Source organism: Vulpes lagopus, chromosome 6 (genome assembly GCF_018345385.1).
Source record: "Vulpes lagopus strain Blue_001 chromosome 6, ASM1834538v1, whole genome shotgun sequence".
Lineage (NCBI taxonomy): Eukaryota > Metazoa > Chordata > Mammalia > Carnivora > Canidae > Vulpes > Vulpes lagopus.
The window spans coordinates 64,793,167-64,814,947 of record NC_054829.1 but is presented as its reverse complement, the minus strand read 5'-3'; the positions used below and the strand labels follow the sequence as shown (position 1 = coordinate 64,814,947).

The window sequence follows — 21,781 nt, the reverse complement described above, 5'->3', positions numbered from 1 at the left end:
CAAACAATTAGGAACACTGGTAGTCCTTTGAAATTTAATGCCTATTTGGTATTTCATAGTATCATTTCCTAAAATTTAAGTTTAAGGTGAAAATAAATATAGAAGAGGAAACAAATGCATGCATATACTTTATACTTGCCATGCATTTGTTCCATAAATTTTAGCCCAGGATTTAAAAATGCAGACTCCAAATGAGTACAGTGCATGACCAGATGGGCATCTGCTTGGACATTTATCAGGATTATACATACAGATGCTCTTGAAATCTGGTCCTTGGAGTTTTATAATGACCCTTAGATTTTTTGTTTCTCTGTTTTTATTTTTGGTGCATGTGTAAGTGTGTGCATGTGCTTGTGTGTGTTTGGTATATTTCTTCCTTGTCAAATATTCTTGTTAGAGAGATTTAGAAACATCAAATTGTTATTAAATCCTAAGAAGTTGCATGCATTTTGGCAAACAAATTGATATGAGAATAACTCTTTTAAGAATATAACAAAATATTTTTACATATAATATCAAAATCTTGTAAATATTTACAAGTCCATCTGATTCGGAAAATGTCCAGTGATTGATGTTTACCTGTAGCCAAGGATGACTCAAGGTCTTATCCACGCTATAGCGCTTTCTCATTTTTACTTGCAGCAAGTTATTGATAAGATCAATGGCTGAAAAAAATTCAATTATTGGTAAAAATAGATGACAAATATGGAACACATGCATAATTCACTTACAGTTTATTTCACATCAGCGATTTCACAGTTAGAGGCAGTAAAGTGCTATCAGGCACTAGAACCTGAAGAAAATACTCTTGAGAATTCTAAAACCTTGGCCTTCATTTTATTTTGGATATTAAAAAGTGAAATTGAAAACAATTATGGAAGAGGAAGTCTGAGTCTTTTGTGATTATGATGTGAATTTCTCTTGGTCTGGTCTTTAATGCATCTTTCTAGGAGTTTTGTTTAAATGTACATCACTTAACTATTTCTTATACTAACTGCAGGATACAACTAATCTCTAAGAGAGAGCATTTGTCAATTTTGTTATAAAATGTATTTAAAGCTTAAATACACATAATGGGCTTTATAGTCTTGAATCAAACGACAGACCTCTGGACACCAAATTTGAAGGAATAAAATAAAATATAACATGGGCCAAGACTCAGGATAAACTCACAGCCTGAATACCCATGGCCCAATAGGAAAACACTCATGTCTCTTTCACTTTGCTTATTAAAATATCCAATGAATTGGATATTATATCAGCCTTCACTGTTTCCTAGGGGAAGACAGGAAAGAAATTTGTCTAACAAGAATTATTCTATGAGGTTAGAACCAGTCTGTCCAGCTAAGCACTCTGATTCCGATTGGGACTCCTGCAGAGTGTAACTTGGGGTGGGGAAGTAATTCTTTCAGTTATCTAGTCTACAAAGCATCTGAGTAACTTACAGTACTATGTGATAGACCTTTTCCTCACCTTTGTAAAAATTATATTTTCAGCCGAGGTTATTATTTAATATTATTTAATAAACTCACTACTATACTTTCTACTCATTCTTGTAATAACTTCCCATCTTTCTTTCACCTTAGCATTTTCTTTCCAAAAAAGATCTTGGTGAAATCTGCCAAACCAACAGAAGCACTCACATTTCACCAGTTAATTTCTACCCTTAACCATATCCTGGCCATCAGATTTCCTGAGGGATCGATCTTTCCCCTCCAAATCTTAATCAAATAGATAGCTGATATAAAAAAAAAGCAAATTAATTCCCCAACTACTATAACCACCAAGTCCCGAATCAGGTGGCTCTGACTGTACTGTATGGTCTACATCAACCTGTAGGGCTCTGAAAATTCAGGTGGTCACAGGAGTCCAGAGGCAACTGGGACAAAGACTGCTTCAAATAGAATGAATCGGAATCTTCCTCATTACCAGGCAAAGAGAAATTATTTCTATAGTCTCTTGGTAATTCAGAATTTCTATCTCTTTGATACCAGTCTTCCAAGTATTTGTCTGTATGCTTGAATGGCTGGAGAATCAAACACCTAAGAATTCTTTGATAGGAGAAAGTAAATAGAATAACACATTTAAATGCTCTCTAGGATACTACCCCCTTGCCTGAGCTAGGATACCCTGGGAAACACAGTACTTAGTACCATTTCAAATTCCACACATGTGTTCCCAGAGAGCTTTTGAAAGTATAGTTCTCTCAGTGAACTGTGCATTGGGCATGTGCTTTAAAACATCCATTCACATGATTTACTCACTGGTGAGTAAAGTGCACCTTCCATTCTTGCTGCTGTGAAGTCACAGAGCAAAAATGGAGGATGAGGGCAGACAGGAGAGCTTATGTGTTACTGTAAGTGCACCACAGCATTACGCTTCCCCAGACCCTGCAGGCAATAAACACATATTACTAATTCACTCATTCTGCTTTGAATTCTATAATTAGGAAGGTAGGAGTACAGTAACTCAACAAAAGGGCTGGTTTGTGCCCAAATGCACCCCAGCAGTGAACCACACTGCCTAATGGGGAGGGAAGTACTGCCAGAGGAGAAACTAAGTGTCTGAAGGGAATGGAATATGTGGAGATGAAAATTTTTTTCTGCTGAATGAAGCACACAATCCCAAGTCTGACTACAGCCTCAGTACCCAGGCGATGTGAATAAACACAGCAAAATAATGGCAAGTACACTCAAGAGAAAATAGTTTAGGATATAAGGAGAGAATGAGAAGGAATATATATGTGTGTATAAATATGTATGTGTATTTGTATGTTAATTTTTTAAAATTTTTATTTACTTTTTGAGAAAGAGAGTGAAAGAGATAGAGAAAGAGCATGAGCTGGGGGAAGGAAGGGGCAGAGGGAGAAGCAGACTCTCCTTAGAGCAGGGAGCCCAACACAGGGCTTGATTCCGGGACTACAGGATCACCTGAGTCGAAGGCAGACGCTTAACTGACTGAGCCACCAGGTGCCCCATTTGTGTGTTTATAAATATATTTTGTGGCTCTTGGTAGAAAAAAAAACAGGAATAACCAACTTTGGGCACCCAGTGTTACTCAGAAAATAGGTCCATCATTAGTGCTTGAGATCTCCATTCTACTTGTCACTGTTTCTGGAACTCTTAAAACATCTTTTTTATTAATCAAGTCATACAATCCAGCATTGACTGTACTATCCAAAATGCCTTTCACTAAACCCATTTTTAAAAGAAATTCTGAAGTTTTGTGTGAACAATGTTCTCTCTTTTTTTAAGATTTTATTTATTTATTCATAGACACACAGAGAGAGGCAGAGACACAGGCAGAGGGAGAGGGAGAAGCAGGCTCCATGCAGGGAGCCTGACGTGGGACTCGATCCCAGGTCTCCAGGATCACACGCCAGGCTGCAGGCGGCGCCAAACTGCTTCGCCACCGGGGCTGTCCTGAACAATGTTCTTTTTATTGGCTATGTTCCTCACATGTGTCAACCATTCACTTATCTGTTCATTCACCAAATCTTCCCTAAGGAATTACTGTTGGGAATTATTTAGGGAACAAAAGAGTTAATGATAAAGCTCTAACTCTAAAAAGCTCCCAATCTAGTTGCAAAGGCAAAATATGAGTTTGCATGCATGTGTGCATATGCATATGCGCAGACACACACACATACACACACACATTCACACACTAGAGATAGTCTCCAACAGTCCTATTTCATAGGTCAATGAGTTACATGATACTAGTGACAAGAATTCGTTTCTCCTCTATTGTGCCCCAAACTGTCTTTTTATAACTAACCCATGTTAACTTGGACTGTTCTATATGATAGTTTTTCAAGTCTTAGTGATAGTAATTCACCTTTGCTTCACCTTCTCAGTTTCTCAGTCTTCCTGGGCACCCTTATTTTGACATTCACTAGCTTTTCTTCAATGTTCCTATTCATTGTTGACAAAATTTTCTCATAATTAACTGACTTATTTTGTAGACACAGATATTATTCAGGTAGCCTGGAATTGATGGTGTTTTAGATTTCACATTCATATTAATGAATAGTCCTGATAACAACCCTATGAAAGTAGTTATCTTCATTGCCACTTTATATAAAAGGAAAATGTCATGTAACTTGGCCAAAGTCAGATAGCTCCTGAACTGAGCCTTAAATCCAGTGGTCTGGCTCCAAAGCCTCTGCTCTTAAAGACTATGCCATATAGCAACCAGATCAAAGTATTAACTCATTATTAATTGATATTAATATTAAAAATTAAATTTATTTTTTCCTAATTATGAAGTTAAATTCTTCTTAATTATGTTTCCACTACACTTATATGTTCTTTTGTGCAGGAGTATATAGACACCTTTGTGAATTTAATGAATTTAGCTGAACATTTTGGCATTCAAAGACCATTCTGCATGTGGTAGGAGCCCCTTCTATCACAAGGGCTAAATCTCCTAACTTTCTACCACGTCCAAACTGAATGAGTGTATCAGCTATGTATTAATTAGATTATCAGGAACATTGTTTGGTCAGGAAATGCTTTAGTATCAGGTTGGATGACTCTATCCTAGATCGCACTCCCAACTGCCATGCCTACTGATTATTCTTTGACCAAGGCTGACAAAAAAAGGCGAGGTTGCCTCCCAGGAGAACTGTCATCCAGTTCATATTTTATCATCTTTCCCAAAGATTCCTGGGGGAGATTTCCCCAAATGTTTTATTTTAGTCAAGGCACATCAGTCTTCAGCAGTATTCATTCTACCATTCTACTTATTTAAAAAGAAAATTCAAGTATCCTAGAAAAAATTTAAGTAAACTAATACTGACTAATACTGACTTTTAGTCATTTCCTTCTAAAGGCCAGAATTTGGTTTCTACATGTTTGCACACTATTTACTCAATTGTTCAGTCTAGGATTTTGTCAAGGATAAATGTTAAGCTTCCTGTTTAAAGACTTCAGAATTCATTCTTTCCTCTTTTCAGAAATTCAGGAAACTCTGGCCTAAGTATCTTAGCATCTCATTTTATCCATGATTTATGAAAATTTACTCACAATGGCTCTAACAGCATCACTGCAAGCTTCTTTAACATACAGTCCTGAACGTTCATCATATTTATAGCGGCCATTGAGCATCCTCCCTCTTGTGATACCCCAGGTATTAACTTCCAGCAGATACTGCTAGGTGTAAGAGTATAGAAGATCCAAGCTAAGGGAAGGGGAAGCCAGTAACAAATGAGCAAAAAAGACTAGTAAAACTAGAGTAGCCCCAGCCTCCAAAAGAGAGCAGGCAATCAGAAGAAAAGTCCAGATGGGAGACTCAACTCCAGCTCCCAAACGTAAATCAAGACTAAATGATCTGATCTAGAAGGAATGCAGGGGATGAGGAAGAGGGAGAGAAAATGGGAGAGACAGATACAAAGCTGGGCCAGTCTGTGAATATCTCTCAAAACTAAGCAAAGGAGACAGGGAGTATGTTCTGGCTATAGGAAACAGGAGGAAAGAAAAGGACTGCAGTAGAAGGAAATGTCAGAAGAAAAGGTGGCATGCTGGCACAGCAGCAGAGCAGGATGCCATTGCTCAAGGGGGAAGACAGAAAAAGGCAGAAACTCCACATTCCCCAGAGCTCCAGGAGCATCTGCAGCCTAAAAGGTCTCTGAGACCCAAGAGAAAGGGATACTGGAGAAGGAGATAATGTCTCAGAAAATTTGGTATCTTGTACTTCTTTCTCTATATACAGCAAAAAGTATATAATCAAATACCTGCCTTTATTTTTTTAAAGATTTATTTATTTATTTGAGAGAAAAAGAGAGGGTGCAGGAGCATGCAAGTGGGAGGTGGGGCGTAGGGGGTGGAGGCCAGCATAGGGAGAAGCAGGCTCCCTATAGGGAACCCAATGTGGGGCTCAATCCCAGGATTCCAGGATCATGACTTGAGCCAAAGGCAGACACTCAACCAGTTGAGCCACCCAGGCGTCCTTAAATACCTGCCTTTCAAGAGTTGAACAACACAACACAGTGCTGGTTTCCATAGTTTTGGGCAATCAGCAGTTGCCATCTTACCATTTTATTTTTTTTTAAATTTTTTATTTATTTATGATAGTCACACAGAGAGAGAGAGAGATAGAGGCAGAGACATAGGCAGAGGGAGAAGCAGGCTCCATGCACCAGGAGCCCAACATGGGATTCGATCCCGGGTCTCCAGGATCGCGCCCTGGGCCAAAGGCAGGCGCTAAACCACTGCGCCACCCAGGGATCCCCATCTTACCATTTTAAATAGCTGACACCGGCCAGGGCTAATGCTCTGCAGGAAATCCTCTATCCCTTGGGTTATATATTTTTGTTTCACACTCTCCTCCCTTTATTCTCTCTGTATGAAGACTTCCCCAACCCTCCTTGAAGAAAACAGGAGGAAAATAGGCAGGTGCTGATTTCTCCTCCTCTCTGCAGTAAATATAACTTCTTCAGAAACTGATAGGATTATTTTCTGATTCTTACGGGCCCATTTATTCTGGGAGTTAGTTAGCCTTTCTGATATTCTAAGGGTTTTGTTCTCTTACTTAAACTCAATCTCTTCCTTTCCTATTATTAATAAAATGTCTTAAATCCAAGCTCTCTAAATACCTTGAATAGCCACATTGAGGTGATGAGGGATAGAAGCAGAAAAATGTTCACCTTTAGCCCAGAAGGCTAGTCTGCACAGTTTCAATAAGATCAAATACATGCTAGTTGCTACATTCTTAAAGGGTCTTCTGACTACCTGTCTATTTTACCCATTGTTTTGGGTTTTTTAAAGATTGTATTTATTTATTCACGAGAGACATACAGAGAGAGGCAGAGACATAGGCAGAGGGAGAAGCAGGCTCCCTCCAGGGAGCCTGATGCAGGACTTGATCCCAGGACCCCGGGATCACAACCTGAGCCAAAGGCAAATGCTCAACCACTGAGCCACCCGGGTGCCCTTATCTTACCCATTGGTAATATCGAACTGAATGATAAGCATCGGAGAAATCTTGCAACCGTAGTTTTAGGAGTACAAATTCAAAGAAGACATTTATGATCTAATACTCCTTGCACCCTCCCCCTTGAGCATTAAGCATATAACCACCAGCTTCACTCAGCAAAAGTGCAGCTCTTTCTGCCCATAGGTTGTGTCTCTGTGCTACTTAAATAAACTTACAAAGCATCACAAAATGTTTTAAGAATTCTTTCTTGGAAAAAAAAAAAAGAATTCTTTCTTGACCTTCACGCCAATCCTGCAACAGAGGCAATGCGGGAAATCTTTCTTTTCTCTTTGTTATTAGAAAATTTTAAATAATTGTAAGGTTCAAATTTTTCATTTTTAAAGAACCCCTTATCCTTCATGAGCAAAAGAGCTTTGTGCTTTCTAAAATATCTCTAGGCAGGAATACAGACTGTTTCCTATAAATTACAAAATAAGACGAAATAAAATCTGTTTTTTGAAGCTTGATGTTTCTTTTTGCTACGATAAATTCTTGGATAACATGGTTACTTTCCCCCTGACTTCCTGTACAGCAGTTGCTCTCACTGCCCCATCAGCTGAGAGACTAAAATGTCGGGAAAGCAAAAAGAAAATTTAATCAAATGTTCTCTTTAACTGGAATGGAACTTTCAGCAGATGTTAGGATAGCTCAAGTTCTGGGTAGCCTGTTTGCCAGGTGTACAAGTATATCGGAACAAACCCAAACCTAATTGTCTACGCAGGTGCTGAAGAGCTTTATGTTTTAATATGAAAAGAAATGTTTCATCAGAGTGCTAATTGTATGGATTCCATTTTCTTCTGGCATCAAAATTCAGAATTATCTTTGAAATTGTAGAGACTATATTGCTGTCATTCTGTACTTCAAAGCAAATACCATGTATATGGGCAGAACAGGTTTTCTGTGGGGCGTCTGGGCGGGTCATTCATTTGAGCATCGGACTCTGGATTTTGGCTTAGGTTGGGATCTCAGCGTTGTGAGATGAGCCCCAAGTCGGGTTCTGTGCTGGGTGTGTGTGGAGCCTGCTAAAGATTCTCTCCCTCCTTCTCCCTCTGCCACTGTCCCTCCCCATCAACGTCTCTCCCAATATCTTAAAGAAAAAAAAAAAAAAGAATAGGTTCTCTGTATGCAGAAGGTATATTTGCATATGCCATTACTATGGCTAAACTGAAGGACATCCGAAACTGGAGAAAAGCCTACCAAATGAATAGAACCGGACATATCTGAATATATAATGGGTCCCTTGGGTCATTACTCTTAATCATTTCTCATCTTTTTTAAAGATTTTATTTATTTGAGAAAGAGAGTGAGTGGGAGAGAGTGAGCAAGAGAGAGTGAGCAAGCACAAGCAGGAGGAGTGGCAGTGGGAGAAGCAGACTCCCTGCAGAGCAGGGAGCCCAATGTGGGGCTCAATCCCAGGACCTGGAGATCATGACCTAAGCCAAAGGCAGACATTTAACCGACTGAGCCACCCAGGTGCCCCACCCCATTACCCCATTACACATCTCGTATTATCTCAAACTATGTCTGTCATCCCCCCATTCTTCCCAGTAGATTTTAACTCCTTTAAGGTCACACAGATTATGCACTAATTTTTTGCACATAAGTTTCATCAAAATTTAAGATAAAATGCATCGTTCAGTGCATTAGAAAAATGCTTGCTAAACAGCATTTGGTAGATTGAATACATTCATTAGGAATTTAAACGGCCATTTTCTCAGCTCTGAGTTTTAATAGCCACATTATCTGCATATGGTTTGTATTATTTTGGCTAAATGTATTCCTGGATGGAAAGACACTGTAAGGCATGTAAAAGATCATAGGATTGTTGACTTCTATCAGAAAATCATATTAATGCTGAGAATATCTCAGTATAGATTACGTTATTTTGCAATGTTGATTCTACAGAAGAGGAATGACCTGTGAATCCCACAGGCTGAGCTCTTTTTTCCAGTAACAGTACCTTAAATTTTTTTTTTCCATACTGTCTTCTGTCCACCCACAAATTAGGTACAAATTTTCAAATAGGAAACCAGATCAGAGCTATTATTCTAGTGATAAAGCCATCATCTGTCAACCACTGAGCTCCTTGCCTTCAGGGAAGTGTTTTCTTTTTTCCCTTTCTATTCTCTGCCTAACCTCCTGTCGCAGGGTAGCTCAGTACTTCTCTTGGTTCACTTCATGCTGATGGTAAGTTGTGTGTTTATTTTAAAAATCGTTTTGCAACCCTTCACATTCCAGCTCTCAACCAAGCAAGCTGTTGCCCGGCAACACTAACTGGGCCACTCCTCCTGGGCTGAAAGCAGAGGCTGAGGCAGCAAACAAGGCCTCGGGAAATCATCCTCTTACTTGTTCTGAGGCAATTACCGCAATGCAATGAAGTGTAGGACCTTTCGAGACTCAAGTCAGTATCTTTCCTTTTCTAGTTCTTTCCTCTGCAGAAAGTTACCCTATCAATGGTTACACCTTTGCTTTACACTCAATCACATTTCCTCTTGAAGACTAGAAATATTATATGGTCTCATTCATTTGGGGAATATAAAAAATAGTGAAAGGGAATAGAAGGGAAGGGAGAAGAAATGGGTAGGAAATATCAGAAAGGGAGACAGAACCTAAAGACTCCTAACTCTGGGAAACGAACTAGGGGTGGTGGAAGGGGAGGAGGGCGGGGGGTGGGGGTGAATGGGTGACGGGCACTGAGGGGAGCACTTGACGGGATGAGCACTGGGTGTTATTCTGTATGTTGGCAAATTGAACACCAATAAAAAATAAATTTATTATTAAAAAATATTTTAAAAAATAAAAAAATTAAAAAATAGTAAAACAAGATGTAATTGAGAAGGGCATATGATGAGATGAGCACTGGGTGTTATATGTTGGCAAGTTGAATTTAAATAAAATAAAAGATTTAAAAAAATAGTGAGGGATCCCTGGGTGGCGCAGCGGTTTGGTGCCTGCCTTTGGCCCAGGGCGCGATCCTGGAGACCCGGGATCGAATCCCACATCGGGCTCCCATTGCATGGAGCCTGCTTCTCCCTCCGCCTGTGTCTCTGCCTCTCTCTCTCTCACTGTGTGCCTATCATAAATAAATTTAAAAAATTTAAAAAAAATAAAAAAATAAAAAAATAGTGAAAGGGAATAAGGGGAAAGGAGAAAAAAATGAGTGGGAAATATCAGAAAGGGAGACAGTACATGAGAGACTCCTAACTCTGGGAAACGAACTAGGGGTTGCAGAAAGGGAGGTGGGGGGTTGGAGGTGACTGGGTGATGAGTACTGAGGGGGGCACTTGATGTGATGAGCACTGGGTGTTATTCTATATGTTGGCAAATTGAACACCAATAAAAATAAATTTATTTTAAAAAAGACTAGAAACAGAATCTTGGAAATCATGAATTGCTAAAATACAGCCTACAGCAGCCTCCAAACTGATGCCAAACTGATTCAAAATTTAAGGTTAGAAATTGAAATATATTTATATGATCCTAACGATGTTCAGGTAGATTTTTTTTTCCTTTTTCAATTGCACATTAACATCTTTGAGAGACACTTCTGTGTTTCTGGTTTTTTAAAAATGCTAATACTCAGGCCACAGGTTCAAGGGAAAATCTTTACGGAAGGGCTTCCAGGTATCGATATTTTTAGAAGCACCTCAAGTGTTTGCTACCATGTGCTGCTGGTGTTGAGAAAATTCTGCCAAGCAGTGCTTCTTAGACTTTTAATAATCCAGGGATCTTACAAGGAAGATTCTGATTTAGATCTGGGGTAAGACATGAGAGTCTATCTTTTAGTGGCTCCCAGAAGGAGCCTTAGACCACATTTTGAGTAGCAAGGAACTAAGAGGTAGGTATGAGAACATGGACAGTAGTTACTAATTGGCTGAACATCTCCCAGAGGGCCCCTGAATGGATACATGTAAACAAAGAGAAAGGTATCTAACCTAACCGTAGATAGAGAAAGGTATCTGTCCTCAGCCCCATCTGGTTCAGTATTCTGCAATGAAGACATAGATGGGTTTTAGGACAGCTTTCATTCAGAGGATGCCAACAGGAAGAGTAAACAAATTGGATTACACAAATAAGTTCCAAAATAACTGTATCTGGAGCTACAGGCCAAACCAGTAAGATAAGATTTACCAAGTACAAATAAAATGAAGTCCTCGTTTAAAGTCCTTTCCCATCCCCTAACAAAAGATCTAAGTACAGAATTGGAAGACCTGGCTTATCCACAACATTCACAAGAAAGAATTCAGGGTTCTAAATCCATAGTAAACTCAACATTTATTTACTTATTGTTCCCAACTCAGCTGGGATTTTATGCCATGCAAAAAGAATTGTGTTCTTTATCATGAGGAAGCGGTGGCTTCACTCTACACTTAATTTGACTCATGGAACCTTGAGTGAGAACAGCTCTGGGGTTTAATTTCAAAAGAACATAAACAAAGATGAGGGTGCTTGGAACAGAGTGAATAAGAGACTGAAGAAAAAGCTGATAGAAGAGAAGTGAAGAGGAGAGGGGAGGGGAAGGGAGGGGAGGGGAGGGGAGGGGAGGGAAGGGAAGGGAAAGGAAGGGAAAAGATGCTTTCAAATCTCTGAGACAAGCCTCTATTTGGAAAAAGGAGCAGGCTTGTTCTAACAGTGGATATAAACACCAAGATATTTTTGCTCATTGTTCTGGGGTCAAATTCAGAAGAAGCCCCCAGGGTGGCTCAGCAGTTTAGCGCCGCCTTTGGCCGGGGGTCGTGATCCCGTAGTCCCAGGATCAAGTCCCACACCAGGCTCCTTGCTTGGAGCTTGCTTCTCCCTCTGCCTGTGTCTTTGCCCCGCCCCCCCCCCCTCCGCCTTTCATGAATAAATAAATAAAATCTTTAAAAAATTCAGAAGAAATAGGGCTCCTCATGAAACTCTATTTTCTATCACTGAAGCAATTTAAGAATGTTCTGGATAATTACTCAATATCTTGGCACTATAGAGCAGTATAGGAGTTAAGTAAGATTTTTAGCATGCTATATTTTGAGGTATTCTGTGTTGTCATTATAGAAGAAAGCAAACTCACAGAATACTTAAGGCTTGCTGTTCCTCTACTTTGACATCTCAGATTTTATATTTCAACTCAACTATGATATACATTCATTAGTGAAATTTTACTTTTGCTATTGAGATACACAGAAACATTTTAACTTGGGAGGGCTAATAAACAGCCAATTTTCGAGCACTTACTAATGTCAATATTCTTCTTTTTTAAATGCCAAAGTCCTTGCTAAAACTTCTCAGTGGTTTCTCTCTACAAATTACTATTTTTTTGGAAAAAATTCTATTAGTTTTATTTTACTTGCTATCAAAATACATGATTCCTGTCCTAGTGGTACATCTTTTCAAATACTATCTCCTTTGGATTTTGAAATACATATATACATACACATACATATATAATAAAGAATTTGCTCTATTAGATTTTTAAAAATCACTGTATGCCTTTGGTTCCCAATTTTAAATTTCCTTATTATTGAATGAAGTGCATGGCTTAAAGAAAGTAAACATAAGTAACTCCAGAGTTTCAAGAAGGGATTATTAAACCCCAGTGGAAGCTCGAACCCACATAATTCACTTTAGTTTACCAATTGTGATAGAATTTCCTGGCACCCAGTCAAGCATTTTGAAGCAGTTCACTGGCTAGTCCCCTCACATCTCCTCCGTGCTGTTATGTCTGACAGCGGTGCTAATATGTTGACAAATCAATCCATTCATTAATATTCAGCAGGCTTGCTGGATCTGCAAGCCTCATAAACTGTTACAAACAGAGTTTAATTATTAAAATGACAATTGTCTTTCTTTTCTTTCTTATACCATTGGATTTCTAGGTCTCATCTACCCGAGGCTTATTTTCAATGGGGTTATTTTTTGTTTTGAACAATATGTAGTGCAAGAGGGACCTACAGCTGGTTCCTTTTCATGGCAAAGTGCTACTTCCAACTTAAGTGTTTTGCGTTCTGGAACACTGTTGGATTTTGAAAACATACCATGTGGTATTCTTGGTGCTAGGCTTTTATTTAGCTTTGCTTTGTGTTTGTACTGGCTGAATTTTTCATCTTCAATTTCTGGGGGAAAAACACTTGTGACCAATTTTATTTGAATTAAGCACACTGAATGGTAAAAATTGCTTTTAAAGTAAAATTGAGATGCTTTGATGAATTTAGCAGTATACTATGATAGCCATTCTATGACTTGAGATGCCATCTATTCTACACTGCATGAATGTCACCACAGGACTGAGACCAACTCGAAGAATAAATTATAGCTATGCTTATCAGGGAAAGGAGGCAAGAGAAATATTAACCCTGAGGCTGTTCCAGTACGCAAGTGGAAAAACCTATGTCACTGGTGCATGATCATGATTTGATCATTTTGAACTGAAGACAAGCTATAGGATTAATTCAAGGGGTTTTCCTCCCCCCACCTTTTTATATGCGCAATGTTAAAGCCTCGTGTCAGCTCTTACTTCTTGATAATACCAATGAACCATGTGACTCTGAAGCTGAGCAGTAACAACACAGCAGGTGCTTTGAGAATAGGTGCTTCTTCAGACTTCGCCTGTGAATACAGAATATGATCTCTGTCTGCGGGGGTTGGGGACTCATTGTGACACAATCTCCAAGGTTGCTTCCGTGTTGATTACAGCCTGCTTGCCTCCCTAATGGCACACAGAAGAATATCAAAACTCAGAAGAAAAAAAAGTCATTTTTCTGGCGATCTTCACAATCTATTACTGACCTTCCTCAGATTTACTGCATGTCTCTAATTGAACAGATGGATTCAGTTAGATGATGGGAATGCACTATTTAGTTTAGTAAATGCTTCTGCATTGCTGTAGGCTTGTCACCATACTGGTTCGATACTTGCACTAGAACAAATTACAACTCACTTTACCAGCTATACAATCCACATCACTCAGTTATCTATGTCACCTTCCTTCTTCCTCTAAGACTAAACTCTTGGGAAAATAAAAAGCTGCCTACTAAAGTCATACATAAAAAAGAATAGTTTACAAGAATGTGGGAAAAGAGAATTTGACTTTCACACTTGAAAATTCTCCTTTGGGGATCCCTGGGTGGCGCAGCGGTTAGCGCCTGCCTTTGGCCCGGGGCGCGATCCTGGAGACCCGGGATCGAATCCCACGTCGGGCTCCCGGTGCATGGAGCCTGCTTCTCCCTCTGCCTATGTCTCTGCCTCTCTCTCTCTTTCTGTGTGTGACTATCGTAAATAAGTAAAAATTTAAAAAAAAATTCTCCTTTGTGTGGGCATAGATTTAGAGAGTGAAGGCTATGTCTTCTTTATCTGCCTAGTCACAATGCAAGGGCTACTGTTACAGAGAAGGAAACATATACCTCACTCTTCAGTGAATAATATTTACATATAAAATATTATATATATTGTTTGTGTTTTTAAAATTTTAGACATTTTCAGACCAGGCACAGAAGAATTATAGTTATATAAAAGGTTGTACTCCATTTATTTCTGGAGCCTTCTTTCCCTCCATGCACTTTTGCTCATTTTTATTATTTTTTTTATATATTTTTTTAAGTTGGCTCCATGCCCAGCATGGAACTCAACATAGTACTTGAACCTAGGACCTAAGATCAAGACCTGAGCCGATGCTCAACCAACTGAGCCACCGAGAAGCCCAGTTTTATTATTTTTTAATCAAGGTATTGTATGCGCTTGGTAGAAGATATAAATCAATCAGTAAAAAGAGTTCAAAATTAAAAATAAAAACCTCAGATCTCATTATGAGACCTGCTCTCCAGAGATTACCTCTTTTGACCATTTAAAAAATTTCTTCTGATTTAAACCAGTGCTACTCAGAGGAGGCCCATGGATTAGTGCCAATCTGTGAACTGTTTATTGGTCTATGATGAGATAAGCATAGAAGGTAAGACTAAAGTATTTGGAGACTTTTATACCAATTTGTCATTGCTGTCACATTTATTTTATTTTACAAGGTACTGGCCGATATGTTTGGAAATTAAGATAAAATGACACTGGTCCTTTACCACAGAGTTTGAGAAGAACCACACCTGAGAAACAAAACAAATGAAACAGATTCCTTTCCATTAAGGACAATGGATCATATAATTTCAGTTTTCTCTACCTTATTGTCCTCCTTTCCTCAAGTAATGAGATTACCCTAAATTAATGTATTGACCACCTTTGTAACTTAGAACAGTGCCGGGCACACAATATAGGATATGTATACAATACATATATGTAATATTTATTTAAAAGTATTAATTCTTAAGATTAATTTATATATTAAATCATATATAGGTAAATGCGTAAAACTCACTCCATTCACCTAGGCAGAATCTTATATGAACTCTGTGAAAGCTACGGCTCTTAGAGCTCTCTTCACCTTTTCTGTTTTCCTCCTTTTCAGCATTGTAAATGTATCAATATTTACATTCTTTTGCATAAGATTAATAAAGTCAAAAATTTGGTCCAAAGGTTATCTAAAATTTTGAATTAATAAGTAATATGTGAAATAATTTATATGTAAATATTATGAATTATAAGATTATAACCCCTGCTCCCCATACCCTATAATCTATATCAAATTTCCAATCCAAAGAGAATTTTAGTGTGTTAAAATGATTTTTTTTCCTACATCCCTTTGCTCAAAATCATGGCACATATGTTAGTTTCTTCTGTATGTTATATACCTTTATTATACAACTTTCTGTATTTCCTGGAGTTTATATGTCGTCTTCTTTATTCTTCACAAAAGAAACGGGTCTGGTAGGGTTTCCTATTCTTAATACTTTATGGCAACATACACTAAAATACATTTAGCATTTGAAACAAATTGCATGTCCTGATATCAAATATATTATAAAGAAAATGTGAATGCAAAAACAGGTTAGGAATTAGAGAGGATCTTTATAGTTTAAATTAAATTCTGCAAATTTATTTTAAAAGTTTTTTTAGAAAAAAGATTTTTTTTAAAGCCCTGTTCAGCTGTCAGGTCTTTCAGGATTAGGCTCTGGAGCAGCATTTTTGAAACTGTGATCCATGGACTTTTTACATTCTCAGGGCAGGACTGCAGTTTATGGGGGTGGAACCTGGGAATCTCCATTTTTAACTAGCTCCTCTGATGAAATGTTAAAAAATTTAAAATGCCTGCAATAGACCTAGAGCTAGACTATGACAGGTTGTTTAAAAGAGCCCTAATCAAGAAAGTTCTTCAGAAAAATTATTAGAAATCCCTTGCCTTGCAAATATTCCTGTGTTCTATTAGCTAGTTTTTCTACTTCCCATTTCTAAACCCTACACCCCTGGCATATATTTCTTAAGCCACAGACAGAATTTTGTTTGCAATTTTCTGATGTTTTGGCTATGTCCATCCAAGATTTACCCTTATTATTTTAACAGATGTGACAAATATGGAGAATAGCCTGATCTATCTCTTGTTATTTTGGAATTGCTAAAAATGCAATGAAAGGAAGGGCATAGTGACACATGATCAAATAAGGTATAATTTTCCTTGGTTTCATCTGATTATCTAAAAAATATTTAAGTGAAAATGGGCTGCTCTTTCCATAAGATACAGTAAATATGCCGAATCAAGTAATATTTTAAAATAGGTACACAAGTACTTTCAAGGAACTGAGAAAGGTCATAGGATGGATGTGTTGAGGGCCAAACTGAACTTAGTAAAAGTGATAAAGCTAGAGGTGGGAGTGAAGCCACATATAATCACTGACGGGTAATAATGGATAAACTGGATGATGTCAAACACCCATTTAGTAGTCACAATGATGAAATGAAACAAGATGGAACACACCAACACAGGCTTAGAATGAACTGTAATGTTCTCAAACTCTTATTTCATGATTACCTAAAGTCTTCCCTTGTGCAATTATTTATAATCATATGATTCATTCTGGAGTGTTTTATTGTATACATGCATTCTTAATTAGTTACATTTGTATAACTATTTACAATGTGTATATTTGGTTATACATATATAAATAACTATATATAACTGTAATTAAAATATATGTCTAGTTATATATATAAATTTATATAATTATATGTGTGCATATATACCTGAATACACATATACAAAAAAGCCCCTCAAAAAACATATATACAGACAGATTCATAGATAGATCATGTAAAGTGACTGGAAAATAGACAGTGTTCATTGTATTTAAAGGTACTCCAGCTATGTCAATTACTGTGCTAAGCACTTTCCAGTATAATTTCATTTAATACTTAAAATAACCCAGTGAGTTAGGAATTATTGTCACCATATTTCAGGCAAGAAAACTGAGACCTAAGAGGATAAGTAACTTGGATGGGGTCACCATTATACTAACTTGAAGAGATCTCAACCCAGATCATTATCACAACATGATCTTGTTTCCCTGTATTTTTAGACATTGTTGAAAATTGTGTTGCTACTGTAGCTCTAAGCTAGTAAAAGCATATTAAAAATTTAATGTGAAAGCACAGCAAAATCCATTAGAAGGATAATCAAGAGGCTGTAAACGTAGTAGATAAGAGCATCTACCTTGGAAACAGCTGACAGGATTTGCACCCTGGCCCCACTCAGGCAAGCCACTTACCCTCTGCATCCACACCGCTTCATCTTTCAAAGGGAAACAATTATAATATTAACTCAAAGGTTGGGGATGATTAAATGAGTTCATATATGTAAAGCATTTGAATAGTGCTTGACTAAAATGCAAATGATAGTATAGAAGCATCAGTAACTATTACTTTTTTTCTTTGGAAGTTTAATTTTATGATCTCCCTTTTACCTGTAACATTTGGTGAGTTAAGTTTTGCTCAATTTTTTTTTCTCCTTTTTCAAATCATACCTTGATTCACACACAAAAATCTATTTTTATAATGGACATTTGTTAATGCTTTTATGTTTGTTTTTAGCCTAGTATCCTTTCCCTGCAGGAACTTACTCTCTCCAAACTGGAGAGGTTCTCCATCATTCATATAGCCAATCAAAGCCAGGCTCCTGCGGTGACAATGTGATTGTCACCAGGGTATTACAAGGATTTAAGCAGAGCCAATCAGTGCCCCTTTCAGAGACTCTATGGCTACTGACAGTTAATTGCTCCTCCATTCTGAGATCATGTATAAGGAACAGCATAGAAGCCTGGGGCTGCCGGGGATCACTTTGCACCACATGGAGAGTCCACCTGAGAAGGAAGCCATCATAAAGTAAAGCAGAGATGAAGAGAGATAGAGAAATATGACATGTGAACTGCCAGATCCAAATAGACAAGGTTCACTTTTTGGACTTCCCAGTTGTATGAGTTAATAAATTTTCTGCTTAAGTTAGTTACAGGTTTCTATTATTTGTACACAAGAGTTCTGATTAATTAATTCACTGCTAAATTATTAGTAAGCCCATCTCCAGAATGCTAGTACTTGGCTTACTATATATCACAGCAAAAATAATGAATGACTTTAAAGTATTCTCTATAAGGTCCTAAACATCAAACCTTAAGAAATAAGCATCCTTTCACGTACAACAATGTATGATATAAAGAATAGAGGCAAATAAGTTCACTGCCACTGTGTGACTAAATTTAGCTGAGTCACTTAACCTTCCTGGTTTCTGTCTATTACAGAGACTAAAACAAGCTACATATTGGAGGATTGTCGTGAGGTTCAAATGGTAAAATGGTAACTCCAGCACTCCGGTAGATAGTATTACATTATATGGGGTACCTTTCTACACTCACACACAAAAAAATGCATGATACAGGAAATTTTCCATTCTGACACATTTATGTTTGCTACAAAGACCTTACAACTTTCTTTTTTCTTTTACATTTTCATGCCAAGAAAAAAAAATACAACTACCAATATGTCTGAAGAATACTTGGGAAACATGCCCATCAGTTTGCATATAATTTCTAAAATTATATAATCAATTCTTGGTTACCCGCCAGAGCAATTGCTTAGCTTAGTGTTCTGCTATCCTCCTCCTAAATCCAAGTCCTTGGTTCACCCCACACCTGCCTTTAAAGATGCTTTTCACATCCTTTATCTCATTCAGTCTCTGTTACAACCTCATTATAGAGACAGGAATCATTATCCTGTTGTACAGATGAGGAACCGAAGCTCAAAGAGGGTTAAGTGATGGCTAATTATGATGGCAGATAGGACGATAACTCAAACTGCTTAACTGTTGTTCCTTACCTTTGAATTTACAATCACTGAGGTGCTTAGATTTTTATTTCCTTGTACCTGGATCCTTTGTGGTTCTGGTATGATTTAAAGTATGCTGAGACTAAAAATTTACTAATATCAGTTGTGACTATCCTTTGCCAATACTAGTTTGCTTGTGTATTTATTAGATCCTGTGTGCTTAAAATTATGTGGTACCTGTCTGTTATTACTTTTCGTGAGGGAATTATTTGTTCTCAACAAGATAGTAGGATAGATTCTGGACCAGTAATTACTTTTGTAACACCTCAGCTAATATAATGACATCTTCAACTAACTTTTTTTATATTCAACTATTCTGTTCCTACATCAGCAGCTAGGTAACTAATTTGCCATCAAGAGCCTCAATTAGCAAGGAGTAAACTCTTGTGCCTCAAAGGCAAGGATGAGTCAGAAGAAGATACTGAGGAGAGAGGCCAGTTAATTCCCAAAGTGATACTTGAATCATTTAAAAGAGTGAGGTTGTATCTGAGCTGGTTTCTACATGACTTTGTCAGTGGTGGGAAATTCTTAGCACTTAGAAATATGTACAGCAAGTAAAGTATGTACTTCCTGGTCAAATAATAATGTTCTCTTTCTGAAACGCTTTATCTCTTTCTTTCCAAATTTTAGTGACTGGCCTAAATATCATCTCCTCTGAAAAAGCAATTCTAACTAGTCAAGTCCACCATGATTCTTACTCCTTTGATTTGACATCTTTCCATTTATCTTCAAGTTCTTTGAAGAATATTTTGTTTTGTTCTCTACTTTCATGTTACCTAGGATGTGTATGTGTGTACACACACACACGCACATGCATGCGCACGCGGTGTTTTCCCAACAACAGTTCCTGGAGCCATTAATTTAGGTCTCTGTTCTCTACTATTAATGATATTTAAACATTCACAATTCATAGCTGTTCGTTTCTGGCCTAAATAGGTTATATCTACAACAGCTAGGTCAGCACGTTTCCATGGTACCAGAGAGGGAGCATCATTTATTCTACTACTTCAAGAAAAAGTACCCCACTACTCCAAGAAAAAAAAAATTTAAATACAGAGGCTATTTTCCCAATGGCCTATTCTTGTGTAACAGGAAAATGTGACTGGCTTCAGAGGTATTCTAGACTTGCACAGTGGTAACAATATCAAGTCATTTTACTGGATTTCTTGATTGCAGGAATCAAGCATAATGGTTAACCATATTTAAAGGTAGTGTTTCCTAACAAAGATACTGGTCACAAGGTTATTTGATAACTCCACCTTTCTGCCTTCTGGAAAAGAAACATGATGATACTTGCCTTTTGCCTCTGTTAAATTATCCTAAATATTTCATTAGTGCTTTGGCTACATGACAGTTCTTTTGTAGGTCACAGATTCCTTTAAGATATATCCATCCAGCTATGATTTACAACTAATTAGAGGATGTTAAAGGTTGTTGCTAATAGTAACTCAAAGCCCTGATAATGGATAGCTCTTGCCATTTAATACCAAGAGTTGTCTAAGAACTTAATTACCTTGGGCAGTTTCCATACACTCTTTTCCAATTTCTACATCACTGCATGCAGTGACAGGTATCAAACAGATGTTTATCTATGACTAGTATTTGCCTTTTTAAGTGGTGAAAAATCTGAACAGATTTAGAGCTAGATATGGCCTGAAAACTAAAGAAGGATCGGTCATCAAACTGGTAGTCAAAGAATGTATGTGCAGATTGGGTATAAATTCTGGATCTGCCCCTTAACTAGTTTTGTGATTTTGGCCTGTGGTGTCCCATCTTTTGCCTCAGTTCTCTTACCTGAATCTAGGCCTGACAGTAAAACTTATCTTATGAGGTTGTTGTGAGGATTAAATAAGCTCCAAAGTACATTCACTGGGGAATTCTATTCCAAAGCATTGAGCATGCTTCTCTGCCCTGACTGCCCTTGCCACTTCTTTTAAAACTCACTCTCTCTAAGAAGAAGGAAGGATTTATTAAGAATTTAGCTTTAAAGGACATCTGGGTGGTTTAGTGGCTGAGCGCCTGCCTTCGGCTCAGATCTTGATCCCGGGGTCCTGGGATTGAGTCCCACATCAGGATCCCTGCAGGGAGCCTGCTTCTCCCTCTACCTATGTCTCTGACTCTCTCTCTGTGTCTCTCATGAATTAATAAATAAAATCTTTTTTTAAAAAAAAGAATTTAACTTTAAATAATTCAACACTGCCAAGACAATCTATCCTAAAGAAAGTGATCAGAGATACACATAGAAATTATATATAAGGATCAAACAGGAACAACTGAAAAATACAGTACCAGGGAAATGGCTAGAGAAAATACCGTATATATTCTAATGTCACACGAAGGAAGTCAGTACATAAAGAACTGGCATACTAACATATAATAGGATAATTTAAAATATCACTATCATAAAGTTCTTGTGTTCATAATAGATTAAAAGTGCTTAATACAGAGACAGGTATATGGTTAGTAAAGATTACTCTTAATGGAGATTAGCCATTTCCATTACACCAATGTGTAAGTATTTATAAGTTCTAAGGCAATATGTCAAAATTTTAACAATTTCTTTGTTTCATTTGCCTCT

At 37.6% G+C, this 21,781-nt stretch overlaps 1 protein-coding gene across 2 annotated transcripts in view; it reads right to left on the bottom strand.

Moving 5' to 3' along the window:
- PRKD1 (protein kinase D1) overlaps positions 1–21,781 on the bottom strand; it is a 326,655-nt gene that overhangs the window by 1,224 nt on the left and 303,650 nt on the right. For both annotated transcript variants that reach the window (XM_041759216.1, XM_041759217.1), the window contains exon 17: positions 580–665. In XM_041759216.1, the coding sequence (XP_041615150.1) occupies positions 580–665 (86 nt within the window). The remainder of the gene's footprint in view (positions 1–579; positions 666–21,781) is intronic.